Here is a 16,006-nt window from a genome sequence, read left to right as displayed (position 1 = left end):
CTTTTCAAGTGGTGCAACAGTGTGAAGGGTTTTGCAAAGCACACTTGTGACACCATCTATTAGTAGGTCGATACGAGGTAGAAATGTGCTTGTGCCATCGCTAGTGCCTGGAGTAAGAGCTGAGGCGAGTTAGAAAAAGTTTTTAAAATAGGTTTTCTGTTATGAACTAATTTACAAGTGTAGCTTTTGGTGTTAATATTAAACTATATACTTTATACTAGGGTTTGCGATCCATCTCATCAGCACGATTAATGGGTCAATTAACATTATACCAAGTCTAGCATGTTTGGCAAGAGTGCATACTGATACGGAATTTAACTTGGTGATCTCCGATTGCAGCAAACGGGCATCGTTCGTGCCGGTGTTGTACCCAATTCAGCACCCCCGGCGTCAGATGCACCCCCTCGCGGGAGCGCGCACCACTCGCTTGATCGGAAAGGAAAGCAGTTCGCCTAAACAAACGCAGGGGAAAATACTATACTACGATTTAATTATTTGTGAAAGAGATGGAAGAGAAGAACACAAGTGATTACAGTCTTTAAAACTGTTCTAAAGAGTACAAACAACCGATGTTTTTCTTCCAAAAAACTCGGATAATAGCGAACGCAAAAGAACACCTTTTTTTTCTGTGGAAATATATAGCCTACCCCAGCCATGACTACAAAATGAATTAACTTAATTTTGCTTTGAGCAAGTTGAATGTATTTGACACGGCGTTTCACAAGACTAAATATGATTCTAGCATGTCTTGCAATTCATAGGTTCAAAAGTAAGTGCTTTTAATTTGGTTAACCTGTATATAGGTCGAAACAATAGCCTTCTGATCCTGAATATCACTTGATGAAAATGTAATGTGATCTATGCCTGATAGACAAGTCATAACCTATGTGTTTCTCACCATTAAAGGGCATAAGGGCATATTCTCTTCATCAAATAGCTACACTTGTTTTTGTGAAATTAAACATTTTTCTTGCTGCTTTATAAGATAAAATATAATAAACCAATTCCACATCCACCACTGACGTATCTGTTGTCAGACCTATCAAACTCATACATATCTTGGCACCAATTGCATGCAGTTAAAAGTACCAATAGTGAGGTCAAAGGAACAAAATGATGCAGATGGGGTGCATTACATGGCATGCCTTGTGTTCCATTTCCTGTGATATGTACCCCCAGCATTACTCTTACTGTGAAGCTGTCACATGCACTAAACTGACTCTGGTTACACATACTAGTCTCATCTGCGTACCGTGAAAAGCATTTTTATGACAAAAACTATAGACATGAGAATGTACAGTATGAAGTAGGATATGTGCAGTACAATATAAGACTATAACATGACTATAAAAGTGAGCAGCAGTTTTGCTAAATAGCAGAGGGGAGTGCAGATCAGACTATGTACAGTATGTAAAGTGCAGTTAAGAAAGGTGAAGAACAAGTGGTGTGGAGTGAAGTGGATTGAGGTAGTACAGTAAAACAGTATAAAGCAGTCAGTGCAAATGAACAGGTGGGTCAAGGTGCATGGCCGTCAAGGCTGGGAGGAGTACAGTCATTGGGGGTCGATGTGCCAGGGGGGGGGGATGTTGCAGGGTTCAGCGGGGGGGTGGAGGGAGGTGCAGAGTTCAGCAGGGAGACAGCCCCAGGAACGAAGCTGTTCCTGAACCTGCTAGTCCGGGAACGGTTGGGGTGGGAGCTGTACTTGGTGATGCTGCGCGCCCTCCGCAGACATCTTCTGTGCTGGACAGCCTCGATGGTGGGGAGTGAGGAATGTTGCCTACATTTCTATTCATTTCAGATGCAAATACTATTTAGTGTAAAAATAAAAACTAATTAAATTCAACAATTACATTATTTTCATGAAAGTGGTGTGTTTCTCCCAGCATCACTACTGTACTTGTCAGAGTACAAACAGGACTGATGAGGGGAGTCCATTTCATAAATCTGCCACCTTCCTTGGAAAAGTTAAGAGGGGGTGCTTATTCTGCCTGTTGTGAAATGCCCCCCCCCCCCCCCCCTTTAAAAGAATTCTGTTGATCCCAGCATCAAATACTTTTCAGAGTACAGACATGGGACTAGTATGAGTAAGCAGAGTGAGTTTCATGCATGTGCCACCTTCCTAGTAAAAGTTAAGAGGGGGTGCTTATTCTGCCTGTTGTGAAAATAGGCCTGGCGTGATATGCACCCCCCCCTTTAAAATAATTCTGTTGATCCCAGCATCAAATGCTTTTCAGAGTACAGACATGGGACTAGTATGAGTAAGCAGAGTGAGTTTCATGCATGTGCCACCTTCCTAGTAAAAGTTAAGAGGGGGTGCTTATTCTGCCTGTTGTAAAAATAGGCTTGTCGTGATATGCACCCCCTCCCTTTAAAATAATTCTGTTGATCCCAGCATCAAATGCTTTTCAGAGTACAGACATGGGACTAGTATGAGTAAGCAGAGTGAGTTTCATGCATGTGCCACCTTCCTAGTAAAAGTTAAGAGGGGGTGCTTATTCTGCCTGTTGTGAAAATAGGCCTGGCGTGATATGCACCCCCCCCTTTAAAATAATTCTGTTGATCCCAGCATCAAATGCTTTTCAGAGTACAGACATGGGACTAGTATGAGTAAGCAGAGTGAGTTTCATGCATGTGCCACCTTCCTAGTAAAAGTTAAGAGGGGGTGCTTATTCTGCCTGTTGTAAAAATAGGCTTGTCGTGATATGCACCCCCTCCCTTTAAAATAATTCTGTTGATCCCAGCATCAAATGCTTTTCAGAGTACAGACATGGGACTAGTATGAGTAAGCAGAGTGAGTTTCATGCATGTGCCACCTTCCTAGTAAAAGTTAAGAGGGGGTGCTTATTCTGCCTGGTGTGAAAATAGGCCTGGCGTGATATGCACACCCTCCTAATTTTTTTCTCTGTTGATCCCAGCATCAAATATTTTTGACAGTACACACATGGGACTAGTATGTCTAAGCAGAGTCTGTTTCATGCATGTGCCACCTTCCTAGTAAAAGTTAAGAGGGGGTGCTTATTCTGCCTGGTGTGAAAATAGGCCTGCGTGATATGCACACCCTCCTAATTTTTTTCTCTGTTGAGCCCAGCATCAAATATTTTTGACAGTACACACATGGGACTAGTATGTCTAAGCAGAGTCAGTTTCATGCATGTGCCACCTTTGTAGTAAAAGTTAACAGGGGGTGCACATTCTGGCAGGTAGGAAACCAGCTCTGCCGTGATACGTACCCTCGTTGTTTTCTGTTGATCCTAGCATTTGAGACTAGTATGTGTAACCAGAGTCAGTTTAGTGCATGTGACAGCTTCACAGTTAGAGTTATGCTGGGGGTACATATCACAGGAAATGGAACACAATGCCTGCCATGAAATGCACCCCATCTGCATCATTTTGTTCCTTTGACCTCACTATTGGTGCTTTTAACTGCATGCAATTGGTGCCAAGATATGTATGAGTAAGTCTGACAACAGATAAGTCAGTGGTGGATGTGGAATTGGTTTATTATATTTTATTATAAAGCAGCAAGAAAAATGTTTAATTTCACAAAAACAAGTGTAGCTATTTGATGAAGAGAATATGCCCTTTAATGGTGAGAAACACACATAGGTTATGACTTGTCTATCAGGCATAGATCACATTACATTTTCATCAAGAGATATTCAGGATCAGAAGGCTATTGTTTCGACCTATATACAAGTTAACCCAATTAAAAGCACTTACTTTTGAACCTATGAATTGCAAGAAATGCTAGAATCATATTTAGTCTTGTGAAACGCCGTGTCAAATACATTCAACTTGCTCAAAGCAAAATTAAGTTAATTCATGTTGTAGTCATGGCTGGGGTAGGCTATATATTTCCACAGAAAAAAAGGTGTTCTTTTGCGTTCGCTATTATCCGAGTTTTTTGGAAGAAAAACATCGGTTGTTTGTACTCTTTAGAACAGTTTTAAAGACTGTAATCACTTGTGTTCTTCTCTTCCATCTCTTTCACAAATAATTAAATCGTAGTATAGTATTTTCCCCTGCGTTTGTTTAGGCGAACTGCTTTCCTTTCCGATCAAGCGAGTGGTGCGCGCTCCCGCGAGGGGGTGCATCTGACGCCGGGGGTGCTGAATTGGGTACAACACCGGGGGTGCTGAATTGGGTACAACACCGGTGTGGATAATTGTGGAGTAATGCATTTAGAATTAGCGATCAGTTATAGATTTGATTCAATGTTGGTTACTCTATCTTCAGAAATACAGCTCACAGTGTTCGTAGGTGTTGCTTACTTAATGTTTTTTTTCTCATTAGAATCGCCAACTATCAGAACTTAATCATCAGCACCTGTGTTACTAATAGGGGATAGTCTATTATAAATGGGGATGGTTTGTGAGTGTGCTACGGACATAGACGTATTTCGACTACGTCCTCGCTTTGTGACCCAATTTGTGTTGGAATTCACGCTGAGGTGATCTTACAAGTAGCCTAGGCTGCTCGCATCTACTGACTGTGTTTCGCCAGTTAATGCAGCTGCATCCACTGTCTTAGTTTCGCTAGTTACTACTTCGATACTATAATTTGAACAAAGATATTGGTTCCATATTCAGTAGATTCACTGTGTGATAAATACAAAATATGACACAGACCAGTAGAGGTAGTGCATTCAGTCCAGTTTATTACAACAAAGAGCAACATCGGACCCATCTACTACAAAACAAGACCTCAAGGAGGTTCATGTGACAGCAGGTTCTACAAATGCTCAGCACATCACTTTAATTTTGCCATTCTCATTAACTAATAAGATTATCACATTTCTAGTAATGTTTTTACTTGAATTGACCTCAAAATTGCAAAGGAAGACCCAAACAATGTTGTGACATTGATCTGCAATTTGGGAAAGAAATGGTAAAAGTGAATCACTAAGCACTGAATTGATGTGTTTATTATTTCAAATAGACACAAAACTAGACAATAAATAACCATCAGGCCTAACGTTCAGTGGAATGCGATTACCCCTGGGATCATGTTCGTTAAATAAACGGTATTAGTTACAGCAGCACTAAACGGAAAATGAACTGGACAAGGTTTCTTCGTTAAAGTTAATACCATTTTCAGCACTAAATATGCATTTACATTGCAATTTTGCAACCATTATTTCTAAAGGTTCCAGGTGTTTTCAGGGTTTTTAGAATTCACAGTCATTGAAAATCACAGGAGGGGGTCTCATGCCCCCTCACCATTCAAATATCAGAGGAAGGGAAGACATTTAATAATGAGGTGTTTTCAGTGATCCAAAAAGTTCTATTTCTATGGTTACACAGACTCATGTAAGGCACACATTTATTTTTGCAGCTTTCGTGGAAGCAGGGTATTTCATGGAAGTAAGAGTGCTTTGCACCTTTTTAGGGGTAGAAACAAAAACTTTCAGGGGGAAAGAACAACTATTAAAAAAGCAAACTAGCAAAATATATACTGATTTAATATTTGTCCACATAATCATCAGGGCTTGCACCAATCAAGGGAAGTGCGAAACGTCTCCAGGGGACTAGATGATTAAATGGAACTGAATTGCTCGTCTAAAGGAATGAGATCTCACAATGGTAAAAGTCCTAACTATCTAAGTCCTGCTATCTACAAAACTATTCCACAGTACCTGTGTAGGACCAACCAATGTGTTTAACAATCTAAATGTAGCCTATATTAAGTTAATAGTAAACTGTAACAATTATTTGGGTCTAGCTCTAAAATAATAATACGTACAACCAAAGAGTTGTCATGGTAAAAGAAAACAGTGCACAGCAGACAGTTATGCCCATCACTAACAACACAGGCTTATTGTTTAAGCCAGTTCAAAACCAGAAATGGACTTGGATACAGCATTCACGCTCATTTATGGATCATTTACTTTTACTTGGAAGACATAAGTGGCCACATTACAGTAAAAAAATTAAGCAGTATTGTCCAAAAGCTCAAGATGAGCCTCTATCCCTGCATTGGTGGAGGGGAGCAAACAGCCAAAAGAAGAAAAAACGATCAACCTGAACAGAATGAGAGTCGAGGCCTGCCCAGTCAGTTAGTAACACTGGGTTCAGAGGGCTGTGACTCACCCCCCTTCTGGGACGCAAACCACTCGCGCACCTGCTGGTAACTCATCCTTGACTTTCGGCAGAGAGCATCCAGGTCTTTCTCCTGCAGCACTCCAGTCTGCTGGTGATATGACTCCAGTGGTTTGATATCGGGAGAATCCGCTGAAGCTGAAGCTGCCGGTGCTTTGGTGGTGTTGCCCCCCTGAGATCTCCGCTTGCGGCTACCACCCCGGGAGACCCCACTGGAACTGTTGCCACCCGCTCCTCCTCCATTTTGCTGCAGTGCAATTTCTGCCAGTATCTGTTCCCGGACACCCCGCACCCACCGGAGCTGCCCGTTTTTCACGGCATAGCGTGTATCCCCAAACCACTGAATGACGTCAGCACGGGGCAGGCCGGTGAGTTCGACGAGCTGGGTATAGTCTTCGCTCGTGGGCCACTGACAGGACAAGAAGTGTTGCTTCAGCACATCCAGCTGCTCCTTTGTCTTGCGGGGACGGCCAGCTGCTGTCAGATGAGGGGAGGAGGGGCTGGAGACGACTGGAGGGTTTGCTTTGGCCGAGGATGCTGTCTTCTGTGAGGACGGGCCGCTGGTTGAAGAGCGTTTATGAGGTAAAGCTGCCGAAGCAGGTGGGGGAGTGGCGGAGGGAGATGGGGACGATGCATTGGTTGGCAGCGCTGTAGGCGCCTCTGGCTCAGAGGGCTCCCTAATCAACTTTAGGGGTTGGTCCTCGTCACTCTGCATTTCCTCCTTGGCTTCCTTCTTGGCTTCCTCCTTGGCTTTCGGCTCCACAGGTTCATCCTTCGGTATTCCAGCTGGGGGCTCGTCCGCAGAGTCGTCACTCTCTCCCTTCGCTACGGTGCCTTCACCAAAAGCCTCCAGCCGATTGGACAGGAAGTTCTTAAAGAAATCACTCTCCTTTGCACCATTACGGACCACCTTCCCACGAGGGAGCCCCGTAGGTGTGACCTCATTCTCCTGGTCCCGAGGCTTATGTGCCACAAGCGGCAGAGGCTGAAGCTGCTGAGTTTCTGTTGGGGTTGGCGGCCGAGGGTCAACCTGGCCTCCTTTCGGGGTCGAGGTAATCCCTGGTCCTGCACGTCCATTCCTGAGCTGGTACCGGCTGTCACTGAACCACTTGCGGATGTCGTTGCGACTCAGGCCAGTCTCTTCTTGCAGGCGCCGCAGCTCTGCCTCGTTGGGCCAGTTTTCTCGCAGGAAGCTGCTGCGGAGCAAGGCCAGCTGGGCTTTGGATTTCTTGTAGCGGCCCTGCCTCTGTTGCTGAAGGCTGAGGGGAGACTCGGGGGTGCCTGGAGAGGTGGCCGTGATGGCAGGTACATCCACTGGGTGGCGGTAATAATACGAGTCCTGCGGGGGTGGCAGGGAAGAGCGGAATTTTGGCGTACTCGGAGGGTTTGGAGACTCTGGTGGATCATACCGGGGTCTTTTTGCTGGGTTCTTCTGAGGAGAGCAATGGGTTGTTAATCCCTTCCTTAGTTCCTTGTCCTCCTCTGTCTTGCCCTCATCCTCGTACTTGCTGATGCGCTCTGGTCCTGCCAGCTTGCGCCGCGTCTCCTCTATTTCCTCAGAAGTCCAGCTGATACCATACTTGATGCGCTGCACCATGAACCACACTTTAACCTTGTCCAGCGGCAGTGCACAGAGGCAAGCCAGGTTGCTCAGTTCTCGTGACGTAGGATATGGGAACACATTGAAAGCCTGAACCAGCTCTGGGACAGTGTCCAGCTCTCGAGTTTGGTCGGATTGTGTCCACACCAGTTTGAGTCCCTCCGACACTAGAGGGAGGCAAACCACCGAGTTGTGGTTGGTGCTAAAGCTGACCACGCCGCCACTGTCACCCCCATTGTGTTCTGCCACGGTGTGATCAGAGGGTGACTGGAGCTTGCCATTTGTATTGTGATAATAGGAGGCTTTCAGTGGTCGAGGGTGAGTGTGCTTTCCGTCTCGCTCTTTGTTTGACAAGGATCCCTTGAAAGACTTCTCCTTCATGTTCCCATCCAGTCCAGTTTGTTTGTCAAAGTCACCGTGTGTCGCCATCGGTGATGTGCCACCGTCTTCCCCTTTGTCTCTATTTGTGGGGGTAAAAGGAGAAAATTGTAAGAAAAAAAACAATATCACAACATGTGATGATGAAATAGCCTAAACACAAGAGTAGTAATAGGTTGTTTTCTTCATGTTGTGAGAGTGGCACAGATGTTTGGCTAAGCATGAAATGCCATTGTCACCCTGCCACATCCTTTGATGAGGAAGTCTAGCAGCCAACTTCTCACTCGAAACTTTACAGATCTAACAGCTGTGTCCCCTCCCCCTCGGCTCCTGACCATCCCACCATGAAACCGCTTGTAACCCTCTCTCTGTGCCTCCTACCCCTCCCCCACTTTCACCAGACTATGGGGGACAGACTTTATTGGGTATGGGGTGGATGGGATGGGGGTCCCTTTGCTTACCCCCGTCTTTGCTCACCCCTTTCCCAGGGCCTGTTTTGTCTCCCTTTCTCAGTCCCAATCTTCCACACCCGGCAGGCAGTTCAGCATAACCTCTAGGGGGAGGTGCGATGCTTTTGAAATTCCAGTCTGAATTAAAAAAGGAGAAACAGAGGGTTTTACAATACAAACAGATTAATAGTGTTAAAAGGTGGCTATCTTTTCAGCAGCTTTAGGCAGATATGTGATGAACACCCTATTAACAGTTATGGGCCCTTCCTAATCGTCTCACACATATCCGTTTGACCCTCATACATACATTTTGGCATTTTGCAAAGCTACTGTGATGAGCCAAACAATATTTTTTATAAGTCTCCACATTGTTTCAACCAAAAAAGAAACTGGTGTGATCAACGGGACCGTGCCATATACAAACATGAAATGCCTTCTGCACCAAAATATTTTAACACCAGTAAATCAACCAACTCTTGTGGGCCTACCAACAAGCGGTAGGCTACATGAATTGAAAATGACCAACATTTTCTATGTAACAGTAGCCCACATCAATACGCTCATCGCGTTATTCATTCATACACCTGCTACATTCGTTCATGCATATTCAATGGATTGCAGCCTACTAACTAGCATGACAAACAGAAAGCTCAAACTCTCTTGTCTGGATGAGGATATCTAACCTGTAACTCTGTTAAAAGGGGGTGTGCTTCGAATCAATAAAATACTTATTGATGTACGCTGTACAGTTCAGAGGCCAAAATATATAAAATAGCAATGGCAATAAACGTTGGAAGTAAAACAAACCAAGTGCTGTTAGTTTGGTCCATTAAAGTAAGCTTTTACGACGTTCGTCAAGTCAAAAGCAGTAATAAGTTTAACATCAATCCGATTTGTTTGCACTTTCTTAGCTAGCCATCGACTTTAGACTGGCAGGGATTTGCATGTTTTCTTCACTTCACTCTGGCTTTCGCGAATTAGGTCGGTGTCTAACAATAAATGACAACAGTGACAAACGTGACTTGATAACAGCATCTAATCCTAGTTTAACGATATGGGTTCGTAAGACATTAATGCAGCTGAGGCAGGTGTAACTGTTTTCCACGTTTTTAATTGAAACGGAGATAGCCAGGCAACGATTAGTTTACAGTTTCACGCTGCCCTAAAGCTGGCTAATTAACAGCGTATTGCTAAGCTAAGCTTTAGAAGTTTGACGCAGTTGGCAAATTAGGTAACACATTTCATGAGAGCTGAGTAAAATGAACTTTACCATCCGTCTGAGTAAAAAATTTCAAAATGCCTAGCCGAAAGGGCACCTCATATCCAACAAAGACAGTTGCACCCTCTTAAATGTCCATGACAATAGCCCATCGATCTCACAAACTTGGTCTTTTGTGGCGTAGTAACTACTGCTTATGGTCAGATAAACCGCACAGGCGCACTGCCACAGACACGCTTCAGTAACACATACAAAACACGAACTTACCCGAAAATATATCAACCTCGTCGCTCTGTATTGACTTGATGATCGATTCTTTATGATCGATTCTTCGTCTTCGTAATCCAAATATATGAACAGTGAAATGAAAACAATGCTTCTGCCGCTGCCTGACCCTTGTCGCTTGCCCTCCTCGAACCTTTTCCCCGAGCGATTGTCTCGGACAACAATTCCAGTGTCCTCCACACCAAATAATGATAATCTGAACAAACTTAACCTAATACTTAATTGTTCTTCTTCGCTACTACATTTGGAGCACAGATTCGTTTATATCAAAAACATATTTTCTCTTTTTAAGTGTATTTAACATTAACTACACGCATCGCCCTGTGTTTAGCAGCCCTTTGGTCCGTTGTGCTTTTGTTCTGGCAATCCCAAACTGTTTTCCCCCCTGTCCGGCCAAATCGAGGCTAGGCGGAGAATCAGGAAACTCACAGCCTAGGCCCCGTATCGCCTTCAGTGACGAAGCTGAGGGTGTGTGCCAGCCCGTGCTGGGCAAGACGAGGATTGGATGAAAGGGGCAGCAGGAAAGGCCATTTGATTTAGGACGGCTTACTGAGTTCAATAAACTTGCGCAGAGTTGTCTCTCGACATCTTCGCCAGGTTCGCCCTGAAAACGGTTATAAGTCTATCGCCTTGTTTGATTTCGAATATTAATGTTAATAATTTAAAACTTTTAAAATAAAATAAAAAGAGGTCTGATATTTGAACTGGAGTGTGAGAACCCCCACTTTATTTTTTTTATAGGTAGTACAAATTAGACATATTGTAAAAGGCTAGTTATTCTGAGTCCAGTAAATCCTTATCACTTATCTCTGAATTCATCATAACATGTGCAGAAGTTTTCTGCAGAAGGCACAACTTGGGAATGTTATAAATGAACAGACATGTAGCATACCATTATACGTATGTTAAATAGCTTTTTAGACAGTAAAACATTTACAGTTTGTGGCTGTTGGGCTAAAGCTGCAGCTCCTATAATTCTTTTAAAACTGTAAAAAAAACATACTGCCTTCCATTCCTCTAGACAGTCTTGACTTTTTGCACACAATGTGAAAATTACCAAATAAGTATTAGAATTACATTTCATAAATCAATAGTTCCATTGTTGTTGTTCCACACCACCATGTATTTACTTAGAAGCGTCCATTTGCTAGTGTGAGCATGAATCTGGGTACACGCAGGAATGACGGAGTGATGGATGAAAGCCAAGACAGGTAAGGCACCTGTGAGATTATAAACTTCATGGATGTGAAGTCAGTTACACTGCGTCCTTAAAGAGTCAGTGTTGGGGGAAAGAAAACAGAATTTAAAACTAATGTTATCACAAACATAATTATAAACATAAAACGTAATTGATGGATAACGTGAGTTTAATCTTACCGTCAACATCCTGGAAGCCATAACGTCTCGCCAGGTCACACGTCATTAGAACCTTCCCCGTGAGGGACATCAAGTTCTTATCTTAATGACAAAGAGAAAAAGGCACACATCAAATACAAAGCCACTGAGTTTCACGTCATCACTTTTTCCTTAGTTTTGATAGCATCTTACAGCTTACCTTTGGCCAGTTCAACAATGCATTTGCCACTGAGCTCTGTTGTCTCCCCATTGGCAAACACATCTTTAAACTGTAAGAGGAAACAAAAAAAAAACCATTCAAGGTTCAGAGTTCTGTGGAACTGCAATGTGATTTTAGTGTCTCGCTGGCTGACCCTCTACAAAAACACATGGGAGTTAATAGACATCTGCCAATCTGGCTGCAGTACCTTTGGGTCAACCCCGGGCGGTGTCTCTTTCTCGATTACCATCTTAGAGATCAGCTCAGTCTGCACCGCACCCGGCCACAGACTCACAGATGCCACTCCTCTGCTCTTCAGCTCCACTGCAGTGTCTGCCGCAAGCCTGTCACACTGTCACACAGAAGCAGCACAACACATAGACGGATGAAGTCAAGAGTTAAAGTGAAGGTCTTTAAACAGCCATTCCCCTAATTGCTGCAACAAAAAAATATTTGAAAAATGTGGGGTGTATGATAAATTGTTTGTATATAAATATACTGCCAAACATATATGCATATACAGATGCAGAAGTAAAGGGAAAACTTGACAGGTTGTCAATTACAATAGATTTTACCCCCATTTACTCCCATTTCCATCACATATACGTATAATGGAAATGGGAGAATACACTGTACATACATACATACATTTTATAAGCCTGACTCCCAGCCCAGTTTTCACAAAATGAATGTGCGTTGGGTTTCTCCAGGCTAAGACTGTACAGACATACTACTAAATATAAACGCACACTGATAGCAAACATAGATGCGCTAATAAAAATGAATAGGCAGATGGACTCACAGCAGCCTTGCCAACCCCATAGGCCACATTGAAGAGGTAGCGCAGTCCACCCATGGAAGAGATCATGACGATTAGGCCCTTTCCCTGGGCCACCATCAGTCTGGAAGCATAGACTGAGCAAAAGTAATGGCCTCTGCAGGGTATAAGAACAAGTCTTAACATGACTACACAGATGAGATAAAGAGGATGTGATGTTATCACCATGCATGTCAAAAACAGCTCTTTTGTGTTGCTATGGTGAATTACATTATCTAACGACACATTGTCTAATAACAGAGGTAATTTATAATATTGAGGGGTACTGTCTACTGGCATCTTATTATTATTGATTTGACTTAATACAGTACCTCAGTCCTGTGTTGTTAATTGCATCCCATATGGATGGATCAGTCTCCCAGAATTTCTTTCCCATGTTGTCAAATATGGCCTGTAATATAAATCACTCTTAAACAAACAGCTTTGTCATCAACTTTACCGTCAACAGTTACTTTATAATGAACAAACACTTCATTAATGTTATCCAAATCAGTCATATTGTAAAGTAGCATTATTTAGAGGGGGTTACTTTGCGTAGAAGTGTCTGTTATGTGTGGTATAAAACCCCCTCAGTGTCTCTTACGTGCACTCCAGCATAGGCGTTGTTTATCAAGATGTCCAACCTGCCGTTTTGCTCTTGTTTTATTCTTTCAAAGAGTGCCTCGATGTCATCCTCTTTTGAGGAATCACATACCACTGGTATACAATCACCTCCTCTTTCTTTGACCTGTGAAATTTTAGGGAGTAGTAAGCAAGGCTCTCATCAAAACTTAAGCTATGTGTCTCACAAGCGTGAGTCAATTTCACTGTACTTTTCAGTAATGCAAAGGCAGCCATTGCATAACCCTGCCACGATCTTAGATAGAGAGGTTTAGATGACATTATTATGTAAACAAAACTTAAGGCCGCAACGTGTAGGCCACATCCTCACCTCAGCTGCGGTGAGCTTCAAGGTGTTCTCCTGACGACCAGTAATGTACACGGTCGCTCCGGCTTCTGACAACTGCAAAGCAATACCTCTACCAATACCCCTTGAGGCTCCTGTTACCAAACAAATCCATCCAGACAGCGCCATCTAGATGAAAGGATAATACTGTGTGAGATAAACGCATATTAGATAATCTGTAGAGAAACAGCGCCGACAACGGGAAGAAAATATCGAATTCATGTGGTCGTCTTTTGAATGCACCGTTATGCAAGTTCAGCTGCGTCATAGTTTTGCTATCTACTCTGGACATAACATGATGAATCAAAATGAAGACTTCAAACACATTGCTGACATTGTTTACTTACACCAATAAACGGTGGGACTGTGACTCTAGGCTAATGGCATTCAACATTGTCTGATGTATATCAAAACAACGTAGGCTACGTAGTTTACAGTACTATCAGTATAAATGACCACACACTAAAAGGATATGCAGAGGGAAGTTGGACAACGGGACTATGACCGTTTAAAAATGTTGTCACACTTCTGCCTCGACGTGACAAGGCTCCTAGGATATACATTAAACATGTAACCAATATCTAACAAGGCTCTTACCTTCATCAACGAGTGGGTCGAGATTTACTTGTGCTTCCTTACTGCTGTTGCAAAATATGCAATCAGATATGGGCTACTTGTCATTTCTTTTTGCCAGATTACCATATAACCGCATAGGCCTACTGTGTGCAAGTTCACGACTGATAAGCAAACCCCATGAGCTGCCTCTCTACCGTAATCTTCGTAATACGCCAACTCTAGTTATTGTAATGAATGTCCCTCCTACTGTACTACGGCGCACACCCAAACTAAGTTCATATTTGGAGATTGTATTAATATCCCAGTAACTATAATACTACAGATAGTTACCTCCAGTAGCGGCTTGTGACCAGAGAGAAATAGTTTAAGTTTAATTGAACACAAGTTTTATATTTTGCAACGTGCTACACACAAAAGTGCGCTACTTCACAGAACATTATGTGTTCTTGCTTAATTTCGCCATTGGGTGTTACTCCATTGATGATTGGTCAAGAGCCAACTGAAAAACAAGTTGAGATTTTTGTGTTGAATATTTTGATACATCATGATATGCAAAAAGTGTGTTAAATATGTAACTCGTGGTGACATGCATTCGTAAATGCAGTCTGTAAAATATATCGAAATGTGACTATTTTTTTTTAATCTATGATAATATATCATCATATAGTGTTAACGTTTTTAGTGTACAGCAGACACAATCATAAAGTATAGTTCCTTACATTTTTGGAAATTTTCATATTCAGTACTGTTACAGTAAATAACCTATAAAATTGGTAAGGTCTGAAATACATGGGAGGAAATGTGGGAAATGTACGTTAACCTCGAAGCACCCTCAAGGGCCTGGATGAGCTCAGACAAGATGCCGTCTGTGTTCTCGGTTGCTGCCAGGGCAGAGCTGTGTGAGGAGAGACAGTGTCTAAATGGGCAGCTCAAAAAAAAGGCCTGCACATTTTTTGTTTATGTTTGCAGTATTACTAACCATAGTGGTCAAAAAGCCAAAAAAACAAGCAAGTAAACAATCAGCTGTACATCCCCATTCCCATGGTACCTGAAGGGAAGGGAGGGGAGAGAATCATACATCAGGATAAGCATGCTAGCATACATGTGGCAAATGCATACAATACTTTCAAATATAAAGATGTTATGAGACTAAATGTATAGTGTGGATTTCCACTAACATCCAAGGATAATACATTAACAGTAAAAAATAACAACTGATGTGTAATTGCTTCTAGATGATTCACCTCAGGGAGATGCTCTCACCTGCCCAAGCATTCTTGTGATGGGTGTCATGGAAAGGAGATCCTACGTGTATGTGACATTGTTTGAAAGCTTCATCATTTGAATGTTTGTTGTTCGACACTTTCTCAGTTTTGGGTTCATTCTCATGAAGCGTACTTGTCAATGCACTACGACTTCATTGTTCCACAAATAACAGATACAAACCACACTCTCAGTCCTCTCTCAAGACGCTGTCACGTCCCCCGGTAGATCTCCAGCAACCTGCTTCTGCTGCAGCTTGCCTGAGGTGTCAACTAGCGTATGCCTCTGGAAGGCTGGAGATGAGAGGAGAGGCTGAAGGTGAAACTAACAATTGGAGGCAAGGCACACAAGGCTGGACCCAACGGCTTTGTCCTTCACCCCAGAGCACACATTACACTCCACGTCGCCAGCCTCAGCCCTGCAGATGGCCAGATGATGAGGGTGAGTCTGGACGGCCATCTTCTTGAGCTCTTCTACAACTTTGTCCAGCATTGTGTTTTTTCCAAGAAGAGGCACTGTGGTGAAGGCGTGTCTACACTGTTGACAGTTGCAGACTCTGTTGTGGTCGTTCCAGTAGGCCATGCAGTAACTGTCGACAGGGAAGGGTGATGGGTCGGTCAGGAGATCAAAGCAGATGTGAAGTTGTCCTGATCCACAGCAATGCTGGATACTGACATGTTCCTGCTCAAACTGTGGTGGCTAGCTGGGGTTAGTTCTGTTTTTTTTTCTGAAGGGCTTCCAGTCAATCAGAGAGCAGAAAGTGGGAGTTACCTGCAGAATCTGGGTTAGGGTCCAAAAC

General features: G+C 43.1%; 2 protein-coding genes across 5 annotated transcripts; both read right to left on the bottom strand.

The window, feature by feature from the left end:
• Nucleotides 1–4,635: 4,635 nt before the first annotated feature.
• homeza (homeobox and leucine zipper encoding a) lies at nt 4,636–10,583 on the bottom strand. 3 transcript variants are annotated; one of them, XM_012835266.3, is made up of 3 exons: nt 10,012–10,583; nt 8,538–8,663; nt 4,636–8,158 (listed from the first exon to the last, which is right to left on the bottom strand). In XM_012835266.3, exon 3 carries the CDS (start codon nt 8,125–8,127, stop codon nt 6,052–6,054), a length of 2,076 nt encoding a protein of 691 aa, XP_012690720.1. In that variant the 5' UTR covers nt 8,128–8,158; nt 8,538–8,663; nt 10,012–10,583; the 3' UTR covers nt 4,636–6,051. The 3 variants fall into 3 exon arrangements, with proteins under 3 accessions (XP_012690720.1, XP_031415298.1, XP_012690721.1); XM_031559438.2 differs by having other exon boundaries at nt 8,554–8,663; XM_012835267.2 differs by lacking the exon at nt 10,012–10,583 and adding an exon at nt 9,796–10,005.
• Nucleotides 10,584–10,722: 139 nt separating this feature from the next.
• dhrs1 (dehydrogenase/reductase (SDR family) member 1) lies at nt 10,723–14,220 on the bottom strand. 2 transcript variants are annotated; one of them, XM_031559440.2, is made up of 9 exons: nt 13,966–14,220; nt 13,354–13,515; nt 13,006–13,149; nt 12,734–12,813; nt 12,387–12,519; nt 11,793–11,936; nt 11,585–11,654; nt 11,407–11,487; nt 10,723–11,296 (listed from the first exon to the last, which is right to left on the bottom strand). In XM_031559440.2, exons 2-9 carry the CDS (start codon nt 13,495–13,497, stop codon nt 11,160–11,162), a joined length of 933 nt encoding a protein of 310 aa, XP_031415300.1. In that variant the 5' UTR covers nt 13,498–13,515; nt 13,966–14,220; the 3' UTR covers nt 10,723–11,159. The 2 variants fall into 2 exon arrangements, with proteins under 2 accessions (XP_031415300.1, XP_031415299.1); XM_031559439.2 differs by having other exon boundaries at nt 13,354–13,497; nt 13,966–14,218.
• Between the last annotated feature and the right edge of the window lie 1,786 nt (nt 14,221–16,006).

Source organism: Clupea harengus, chromosome 22 (genome assembly GCF_900700415.2).
Source record: "Clupea harengus chromosome 22, Ch_v2.0.2, whole genome shotgun sequence".
NCBI lineage: Eukaryota > Metazoa > Chordata > Actinopteri > Clupeiformes > Clupeidae > Clupea > Clupea harengus.
The sequence above is the reverse complement of the archived record's forward strand: the minus strand, read 5'-3'. Positions and strand labels throughout refer to the sequence as shown.